Here is a 10,613-nt window from a genome sequence, read left to right on the forward strand (position 1 = left end):
CCTACCTTTAAGAGTCTTACACTTAATCATTAATTTAAATTAAAAATATTAAAATTTATTAAAATTATTATTTAATTTTTTTAATATAAAATCAACATATAAATTTCATCATCCTACTACAAACATTTGATAATGAATGTTCAATCATCCTACTACAACCATTAGTGCTACGATTTGTGACCTTTAAGAGTTACAATCACTCATCAACCATTAATGAGGTAAAATAAGATTCATTAATATCTCTAGTCTTCAAACATTTTCAAAAGAATTATTCATTTTTTTATTTTCGTTTCGTTTAATTTTTAAAAAAATAAATCAATTGATGAAAAATTAATAATTTTTTTATTAATTTAAGTTAACTACAAGTGGAAGTATATGTTCTGAAGATTCTTAATTATTTGATAATGAACATTTAAATATCTTACAATTGTTGTTTCTCGAACATGATATCTTTAAGGATAACAAACATTATTTAATTATTGGGATCATTCGATTTAAGGACTAAAAATATTATAAATATGAAGCAATTAATATTAAATAATTAAAAATTATCTTTAAACGGATACAGTTAATACTATAAAAAGCAAATGCAGTATAATCATTAACAGAGCGAATCAAGCTCTATACGCATTACAAAGAACAAATCAGTCAAATAGAAGTCAACAACACTCGCTTCTTCGAAAGCAAACGGTTCAGAACATACGGCAAATGAATAAATTATAATAAAAACAAAAGAATTAAGGTGTTTAATAACCATTAGGAACCGGAGTAAGTTGAGGGGTGAAGAAGAAAGATCCGACGGAGAAAAGCTTCATCCCCATGTGATGGAGAACTCGGAACCCAGAAAGCGGAGCGCCACTAATGCCTTTGTTGACATCAACGGGAACGTTGCAGGTCTCCAACGGAGAGCTTTCAAGGAACGCCTTACAATCTCTGAGCTCGCTCAACAGATGGGCCTCGTCAAGGCCTGAAGAAAACAATCTCGCTAAGAAGTAACCCTTTTCATCAGTTTCACCGCTGCAAACCGAGTGAGTCTTCTCGTACCCATTTTCGTCAACAGTTAAACACGTTATCCTTGTCAAAGCTCCTGTGCTCATTGCAACAAATATCAGCCCAAGAAACGAGCTGAATTAGGGAGAGTTTTAAACATAAATACGAATGCTTAAATTGTGTGTGTTTGTGTCAAATAGTTTACCTCGAATTGGGTAATACTTGGGACCTGATTTACATAAAACAAGCCCTTCAACACCAATGGGAAGAACTTCAGGTTTTGGTTTGTAGGAATCCGTGGCTGGGTTTGCGTTGTAATTAGGGTGTTCTTCATTTTCTAACTTTGGGTTTTCTTTGTCTTCTGGTTGCTGCTGGTAGAAGTCATTTTTAGCGCCGTGATCAGGCTTTTCTTCATTTTCTGTTTGTGGTTGGTAGATTGGTTTCGTGCTGTAGCTAGGCTTTTCGGTCTCTTCTGGCATTGGTTTTTCCATGTCTTCTGGCCGTGGTTTATAGTAATTTGGCTTTGTTCCATAATCAGGCTTTTCTTCCTTCTTTGACTCTGGCTTTCCTTGTTGTGGTTGATAGACTGGTTTTGTGCTATAACCAGGCTTTTCTGTCTCTTCTGGCATTGGCTTCTCTTTCTCTTGACCTGGCTGTGGTTTGTAGTAATATGGCTTGGTGCCATAATCAGGCTTTTCTTCCTGCTTTGACTCTGGCTTTTCTGGTTGTGGTTGATAGGCTGGTTTTGTGCTATAACCTGGCTTTTCTGTCTCTTCAGGCATTGGTTTTTCCTTGTCTTCTGGCTGTGGTTTATAGTAATTTGGCTTTGTTCCATAATCAGGCTTTTCTTCCTGCTTTGACTCTGGCTTTCCTTGTTGTGGTTGATAGACTGGTTTTGTGCTATAACCAGACTTTTCTGTCTCTTCTGGCATTGGCTTTTCTTTCTCTTGACCTGGCTGTGGTTTATAGTAATATGGCTTGGTGCCATAATCAGGCTTTTCTTCTTGTTTTGACTCTGGCTTCTCTGGTTGTAGCTGATAGGCTGGTTTTGTGCTATAACTAGACTTTCCTGTCTCTTCTGGCTGTGGTTTGTTTGGCTTAGTGCTATAATCAGGTTGTTCTTCCATTCCCGTCACCGGCTTCTCCGTCTGTGGTTGGTAAACTGATTCTGTGCTGTAACCGATACTTGCTGTTGCTTCCAGCAATGGCTTTCCCTTCTCTTCTGGCTGCGATTCATAGACATTAGGCTTACTTCCATAACCAGGGTTCCCCTCCTTTTCTAGCTGTTGTTGGTTGACCGGCTTTGCAGTACCATAATCATAAGCTTGTGTTTTGGATGAAACATAAACACCATAGTCATTTGCAGAAGCAATGACGAGCAATGAACATAAAAGCAAGGAGGCAGCCAACAATGGACAGGCAGCAGCCATGGTTTCCCAACTGTTAACTACCCAGCACAAAGAGAAGAAAGATGATGGGATGAAGTGTGAGGGATTACCTTCATCGTCCTTTATATATTGGAATGTCTGTTGTAATGCGCCCATAATTAAGAAATAAAAGAATTTGGGTTTACTACGACTTGGTTTGGTTGCACGATGGTGAAACATATATCATATCTGCAGGCTTGAGCACCACTAACTTGTATTGCATTTATATTTTACATGACAAAAGCTAGAGAATTGTATACATAGAGATAGCATTTGAATTTGAGTCTTTCTCCAATAATTATATATGGTATTTGAGCATTTAATTTTATTTGATATATTTATTTGTCTGATCAATTAGAATTAGGATGATAATTTGATTCAAATTCTACAATACAATCAAATTTTATAGTTTCGGGTCGAGTTTAGGATGAAAAATATTCGATTTGACATGATCTTAAGTAATAATATGATTTTTCTTTATATATTTGAAAATAAGGTTTAATTTTTATTTCATTTTAGTACCTCACTGTTAAAAACTTAACGTGTTTAGTACCTAAACTATCAGTTTTGGTTTCAATTTTGAATGTGATACTAAAATGAAACAAAACTAATTTTTTTAACGATGATGTACTCAAATGAAATAAAAACTAAAGTTTATGTACGATTTTGAAAAAAATTGAAAGTTTAGGTACTAAAATGAACCAAAACTTATAATTTAGATACTAAACACATAATTTACCCTAGAAATAATTACTATAATACCTCTCTCAATTGGTAGATTAAACCTATTATAAAATTATACAAATGAATTAAATTTTTGGTTATTAATATTTAAGACACCTCAAACTTTAGATATTTTAAGTAAAGTCGGAGTTCAAATTTCAATGTTATAAATAGAGTAAATTAAATGAAAAGAATCACTCTTATAATATTTTTTATAATATTTAATATAAATTAATCGATTAATAAATCAAATATTAATAATTACATCAAAAAAAAATTGGGACGGGTAATCTTAATCCTACCCTTGTTTATAAGGGCCATGAAGAAAAGCCATTTAGGCTATTGGCCGAACATATAACTAAAAGGACACGCGTAGTAAATCAACAGCCAAATTTTATAAACCCAATCCAAAATCAAAAGCAAGCAGCACCCTCCAAACCCTAGGGTTAAGGCTTTCATATAAATAAGCCGCTATCACTTCCCTCTTATCCTTCTTCGCTAACAGCAGTTAGCTGCATCACCGACAAGGGGGGAGAGAGAGAGAGAGAAGAGGAGAGATATGGTTTCGCTTAAGCTCCAGAAGCGGCTCTCAGCGAGCGTTTTGAAGTGTGGAAAAGGAAAGGTTTGGCTTGATCCGAATGAAGTTAACGAGATCTCCATGGCGAACTCTCGTACGTTTTCTCTTTTCATTTTCCTCCTTTTTTTCACTTCTTAATCATTGACTTAACATTTATAGTTTTCATGTCCATCGTTTTTAAGTTGAGATATGATTTGAACTTGATCATCGCATCGTTTGTTGCCAATTGTTCGTGGAAATGAAGCTAGGTGTTTTTATTTTTTTAGGAATTGAATCTTTGAACTGTGATAGCTTATATATTTCACTTTTAAGCTTTTCTTTTCCTTTTACTGATTTAGGACGGTAGAGTGTTATATACTTTGCTCAGTTGAGATGAGCTTTAGCATATTTGCAATTCAGCTTCTGATTATTCTATTTTTTGTTTAGTTACTTGTTAAGAAAAATGAAAATATTTCCAACTAATACGTAATGCCAAAGCTACATCAATTGACCTGAGATTTCCTGCCGGAAAAAGTCAAATCTTCACATTAGTAATAGAGTGCAAATGTAGCTATATGATTTTAATTGTTTTTTCCTTGCTTGCTCCACTGATATACGAAGAAAATCTTTCACATTTTATTGGCTGTAAAATCTGAAGTTCTGAACAATTAATAGTGTCTCATGCTGATGTTATGTCGTAGTCATAATAGAATCGGATATTCTATGGACTTGTTAGTCTGTTTGTAGCTTAGCACAAGAATTTGTTCTTTTAATGTTCAGTTTTGATCATGTGCATATTTGAAATGGGAATTGCAGGCCAGAATATAAGGAAGCTGGTTAAAGATGGTTTTATCATCAGGAAGCCAACCAAAATTCACTCTCGATCACGTGCACGTCGCATGAAGGAAGCAAAGAGAAAGGGACGTCACTCTGGATATGGTATGTTTTTCTTTGTACACTATGGTTCTTAGATTTCCTGGATTTAATGTTATTTGTCGATGGGGAGTAGGTTGATATGCTTACAGATTCTGTATCGGATTATATTCTTGAATCTTGATTAAGCGTCATGTTTTCAAAGTTCTGATGTCCAAAATCATTTTATTAAAGATGAAATGAAGTAATGTGGAGATACTTAATACTGGAGTAATCATTTGTTAGCCATCAAAGACTCTGATTCATATTGAGTAATTTATGCATATATATATTAGCTGGGTTTTTGTGTTTTCATTCTGCTTTTAGGCAAGCGCAAGGGTACAAGGGAGGCAAGGTTGCCCACAAAGATCTTGTGGATGAGGAGGATGCGTGTTCTGAGACGATTGCTTCGCAAATACAGGGAATCAAAGAAGATTGACAAGCACATGTACCATGACATGTATATGAAAGTCAAGGGTAATGTGTTCAAGAACAAGAGAGTTCTCATGGAGAGCATCCACAAATCTAAGGCTGAAAAGGCCAGAGAGAAGACATTGGCTGACCAGTTTGAAGCAAAGAGGGCTAAGAACAAGGCAAGCAGGGAAAGAAAATTTGCTAGGAGAGAGGAGCGTTTGGCCCAGGTAAGAACATTTGTTTCATGTGGTTCTTTGGGTATGCAACGATAATATAATGGGATGCTTTATATGGAATAGATACGCAATATTTATTTTCCTTCTGAAGTTTCGACTTGGGTTCTTATGTTATATCCCCCCCCCCTTAATCTTTTTAGGGACCTGGAGGAGGAGATAAGCCGGTTGCAGCACCACCTGCGGCAGCTGCTCAACCAGCCGTGTAAGTGTATATTAGATTTTGCGTTTCTTTTGCTAAAGTATCAGTGTTTTTAGGTAAATACAATTTTCTTTTTATTCTTTATGTAATCTTTCAGGGTTTCCAAGAAGTCCAAGAAGTAAGAAGGTTCTGTACTCAATATAAGTGATCGACCGTGGCTTTAGATATTAGTATGCCCCAAGTAGTTTTGCCGTGCCAGTGTTGTTTTAGGCGGATATGCACTTTGTTCTTTTAGGTGGAGTAAGCTTTAATGTTTTTGTTCTCAATTTTACTGTTTTTTGTTTTAATTATATGATGTAACGTTATGTTTGATTTACATCCGTGGTTTTGTTGATTTTCAAAGGCAAACTAAATTAAGTCCTCGAATTTTTAATTCTCTAAACTAGTTCTTTTCCAATACAAGTCCCTAAACTACCATTATATGTAACCCTTTTAGTACATAAAAAACTTATTTTGTTAAGATCTCATGGGTTATAAGAAAATTCTGTTTGGAAAAAATGATAGGACTTGCAACGGTCACAATTAATAATTTATAGATTTGTTTTTACTCAAAATTAATTTAGATATATAAATCTAAAAAACATAGTTTAAGAACTTGTTTTTAGTTTTAAGTTTGTCAAAATCACTAGTAAAAATCTGCAAAATATTCAAGTGACCTGTGGTGCAAGCCTTCGAACCATATCTTCATTGTGTTTCTGACCAAACTCCAAATCTCATCTTGTTATCCGGCTAGCTTAATAGCTTATAGCAGCTTTTATCAGGGGAAATTATTTCATTAATTTAAACAGCATTTCTCAACTTTAACGTCGATCAATAAGAAGAGGACGGGAAATTACAACATTTGCCCGTTGCAACTTTAGGCCCCTCGATCATCTACAGACTTCTTTGGTATCGCGCGTTAGATGAAACGCCGCCCCTGTCGTCGTCTCTTAAGGTAGGTTTCTGTCCGGCCAGATCTGCACTTCCATGATAAGCTCTAGCTTGGGGAGAAACTTGATGATGGATAGATGAATCATTCGGGTTATTACAGATCCCGAGTTTGACAAGGAATGTCGCTACGCTACCTTTGTTAAGGCCTTCACTCTCCATCCATATGTGGCCTCCCATCAGATTCACAAACCTGTGATTCAACATTTAATAACATGTATGAGGTATAAATCCGCGGATTGTTGATCGAATCGCTATTTCTTTATTCAACCAATTCGGCCAGTTGAACCATCGATTCGATAATAAATTTTAGGATAAAGAACGCAAATGATCTCTCGACTATAGAGTACTACTTTATTAAGTTTATTGACTATTAAAAGTTACAAAATATCCTTTGACTATAAAGTATTACTTTGTTGAACTCTTTCAGTATTAAAAGTTACAAAATATCCTTTGACTATGAAGTGTTACTTTGTTGAGCCCCTCGACTATTAAAAGTTACAAAATAGTCAACTGACTATTCATTATTTTCTAGACTCATCTTTTTTGTTAAAAATTGGTGGTTGTTTAAATTGAATGTTAACATGATGACTGAGATATGATAGTGGTTTGAGATTTTAGGATCAAATTTTATCATATAACAGTCAACAAGTTAACGTTCAATTCAAAATATCGTCCAGAGTTTAGAACATAATGAATAGTCGGGTAATCATTTTATAACTTTTAGTAATCAAGTGACTAGACAAAGCAACACTTCGTAGTCAAATGACTATTTTGTAACTTTTAATAGTTGAGAGACTTAATAAAACAATATTCTATAGTCGGGACCATTTGCATTCTTTACACTAAATTTTAATGGTTCGTATAATTTTTTACCTCATCCTACCAGTTTAATCAGGCAGTCACAAGTCCCATTTTTGACAACCATGGTATAAGCATTTTTTTTGTTAGCTACTGTGGTTTGTCCGATTATAAGGGTAAAGACCAAATATTTCATGTGTGGAGGATTTTCAGAGATTTTTTATTTACCTTCTACAAAGGGCAAGTCCAAGTCCAGCACTTCCACCACTATTTTGACTGGATCCACTACGCGGCTGTGCAAATTTGGTAAAAAGAAGTGGTACGTCTTGTGGCAGAACACCACAACCAGAGTCCTTAACCTGCCACAGATTAGATGATAGGATATAGGCATTAGCATCATGTGATATTAAGCTAGAAAAGCTCCAGATGTTCTCCATAACAACAGTACATGGATGGCTATCCGTCGGATTGTACATCATAAACAAAACTGCACTCGGAAATCCTAAACGGCGTAAATGGAATTACCGGGAGATGTTTTTATGATGGTGCAATCAAAGTTAAATAGAACAGACGCAAAACAAAATGAAATGAAGTTTAACTGAAGCAGTCAAGAACCTGCACTCGTAAGTAGAAGTGGCCTTGACTTGACACTGGGTAAAATTCTGGAGGTCGCCAGTCCCTTAACGACTCCGGTTTTGCAACCGACGCTATAACTGAAACATAACCCTCCTTTGTGAACTTCACAGCATTCCCCATGATGTTCAAAATGGTTTGCATAAGCCGTTTCTCATCGCCAACAGCATACATTGGCAAATCAGGTGCCAGGATCATAGTCATAGATAGCTTCTTTATGGATGCAATGGGCTTGATCAGATTAATGGCCTGAAATTATAAAGATATAAACATTATTACTAAAAATAAACTGCAAAAGCAAATTTATTGCAATTTCTATGCTAAAAATGAACAAAAACACCAATGGTTACCTCTTTGAAGATTCCATGAAGATTAAACATTCCAAAGTCTAATTCTAGGCTGCCATCTTCAAGCCTCGAAAGATCGAGGACATCATTGATTAGTGTTGCCAAAAGGCTGCTACTCTTCAGCACCGTCTCTATCATAACTCTTTGTTCTGGAGTTAGCTCAGTCTCTAAAAGAAGCGAGCACAATGCAATGATTGCATGCATTGGTGTGCGCATCTCATGGTTCATCACAGCTAGGAAATCGTTTCGTGCATGAATTGCCTTCTCGGCCTCTCGACGAGCCAAGTCTAAGGCAACATTTTGCTCCATAAGCTGATCACGTGCTCGCATGGATTCCTCCAGAATAGCGGCATGCGAAAGTGCAACGGCAACCTGTACATATATCATCATTATAAGAATCAAAGTCTCTTAATAGGTAAATGCGTTTTCCAACTAAAATAAGGAGCAAGAACATCAAGTTCAGTCACTGAAGCTTTTCAAAAATGAATTCATAAACTTACAGCCAAGTGAAAAATTAAAACTGAGGGTGAGCGTTTCATTAAGACATCAAATAAGCAGCCAATTAAAGAAAGCACATAAATCATAAAGATGACCTGGTCTGCCACAACTTCGACAAGTTCCAATTCATGGTCTCGCCATTTTCTAGCACTGTCCGTGGGGAGAATAAGAACCATGATTGCATAGCTTTTCGCAGAGAGCTTAGGCCAGTCATTAATTTGGAAATTTGAAAGATGAAGAAGGGGTACCCTAACAGCAACAACCTCTGGTGGCACATATCTTCCGACTAGAGGCCTTATCTTGGCTAGTGGGCAAGTATAGGGTATACGCACTGCTTGAGCATTATTGAATACTTCGTTGACAATAGGATCATTTATCGGCACAGTAGATCCAACTTGTATTTGGTGATTTAGAGTATGTGAAAGTTGCAGATTTATACCAGTCCTTGATGGCATCCACAGGGCACATTCCTCCAGGCCCAAGGTCCTACCCAACTCAACAAGGGTAGTCTTCAATATCGTGTGCCTGTCGAGTGTGCTTCTAATTTCATGAGTTAACATCCTCACATGCCGTCCAGTTTCTTCTTGAGTGAGAATAAGACCCATTTCTCTGTCAAGCTCTTCGGCTTTGTTCCTCAGAAATAATTCTCGAGTTTTAACACTCAACAGGTCGGGAATAATGTGCACAAGCATCAAAGCAGTCGCACACGATACAACAGCACATGCGACCTTGGCAATGGTCATCACCATAGCGACGACTTTCGAATGCATAGTGAATGTCCAAAGGTTTATAAAGTGTGTTGCGCCGCAAAGAATGATAAAGGCACCGAATTGCATAAGCACCCATCGATACGGGAAGAATGCAGATTTTTTAACAAAATAAATAAGCTCGAGGGGAATTGAGAAATATGCAAGGGCGATTAGAACATCTGATATGTACTGATATTTAACAAGCAATTCTTCAGGTGGCCACGGTGAGTCAATACAATAGCAAGAATACATTATGTGAAAAACTGAAAACAACAGCGCCGAATCTGACAAAAAAAATCAAGAAGAAGAAGTCATAAATGAACTAAAATGCGAAACTTCATGGATCGGTTATATCTTGACAGATTTTCATATCTTATTAAGATGTTTGACCATATTTATGCAGTCAAATTTGACAGAATATTGCACCAAATCAATAGAGAGAGAGTCAGAGAGAGAAAAAAACAATGAAACGATAAGATTCCATGAGAAGATTTATATTTTCCTACAAATTCATTAGCATAAGATTCCATTAAAACATTTTGAAGTGCTTTGTCCTATAAATATTCCTCTTTGTCGCTTCTCCATCTTTATACACAAAAATATAAAAGCCAGGCAGCGGTTCAACATTTAGCCTTTCGAAGAGAATTTGTTCTTAATAGTATTTCTAAAAGATGACATAGCTAATCAGTGATCACGCCACTAAATTAGTGATACGGACTGGATTCAATGGAACCTATCTTTCTCGAGAAAGAAAACTCGTGTCTTTTTCTTTTTCATTAAAATATTTTCTCTCGAACCAAACACGACTAAAAAAAAAGAAACTCGAAACACAGGGAAAAAAAAGCGCGATCACAACAATCTGGTTCTGAACTCGTTAACCAAAACATGATCTACAGTAAATAAAAAATGGAAGAAAACAAAAGCTAATCTAAAGAGAAATACAAATCAATAAAAAGAATAAAAATAATGGAAATGGAGATGGATTACCAGTGCAAGTGAAGACAAAAGAGGAGGATGGACGGCCAGATATCAGCTGCGGACGTCTGGAGCCTGATCCATTCGTCCATTAATGAAGATTTTCTTTTGGTCAATACAGAGCTTCTTTGCTTGATACTGTTAAACTTGCAACTTATAGAGGAGGAGGAGGAGAACCAGTAGAAAAATAAAATGAAAGGGTAGAGGTGGGAAAATGAGTAATAAA

The 10,613-nt window shown here is 36.1% G+C and overlaps 3 protein-coding genes across 4 annotated transcripts; 1 reads left to right on the forward strand and 2 right to left on the reverse strand.

The window, feature by feature from the left end:
* Positions 1–746: 746 nt before the first annotated feature.
* LOC120182010 (adhesive plaque matrix protein-like) lies at positions 747–2,534 on the reverse strand. The gene is made up of 2 exons (XM_039187034.1): positions 1,196–2,534; positions 747–1,087 (listed from the first exon to the last, which is right to left on the reverse strand). The coding sequence occupies exons 1-2, from the start codon at positions 2,532–2,534 to the stop codon at positions 747–749; spliced, it is 1,680 nt and encodes a 559-aa protein (XP_039042965.1).
* A 1,100-nt stretch (positions 2,535–3,634) lies between these two features.
* On the forward strand, positions 3,635–5,773 carry LOC120182056 (60S ribosomal protein L19-1). The gene is made up of 5 exons (XM_039187076.1): positions 3,635–3,811; positions 4,513–4,635; positions 4,936–5,249; positions 5,399–5,460; positions 5,555–5,773. The coding sequence occupies exons 1-5, from the start codon at positions 3,700–3,702 to the stop codon at positions 5,577–5,579; spliced, it is 636 nt and encodes a 211-aa protein (XP_039043007.1). The 5' UTR covers positions 3,635–3,699; the 3' UTR covers positions 5,580–5,773.
* Positions 5,774–6,149: 376 nt separating this feature from the next.
* On the reverse strand, positions 6,150–10,613 carry LOC120182014 (ethylene response sensor 1-like). Of its 2 annotated transcripts, XM_039187039.1 has the most exons (6): positions 10,400–10,613; positions 8,759–9,696; positions 8,169–8,537; positions 7,801–8,067; positions 7,414–7,544; positions 6,150–6,577 (listed from the first exon to the last, which is right to left on the reverse strand). In XM_039187039.1, exons 2-6 carry the CDS (start codon positions 9,662–9,664, stop codon positions 6,331–6,333), a joined length of 1,920 nt encoding a protein of 639 aa, XP_039042970.1. In that variant the 5' UTR covers positions 9,665–9,696; positions 10,400–10,613; the 3' UTR covers positions 6,150–6,330. The 2 variants fall into 2 exon arrangements, 1 of the variants encoding a protein (XP_039042970.1); XR_005521794.1 differs by lacking the exon at positions 6,150–6,577 and having other exon boundaries at positions 7,468–7,581; positions 7,713–8,067.

The sequence above is a fragment of the Hibiscus syriacus genome, unplaced genomic scaffold (assembly GCF_006381635.1).
Source record: "Hibiscus syriacus cultivar Baekdansim isolate YM2019G1 unplaced genomic scaffold, ASM638163v2 tig00112614_pilon, whole genome shotgun sequence".
Classification (NCBI taxonomy): Eukaryota; Viridiplantae; Streptophyta; class Magnoliopsida; order Malvales; family Malvaceae; genus Hibiscus; species Hibiscus syriacus.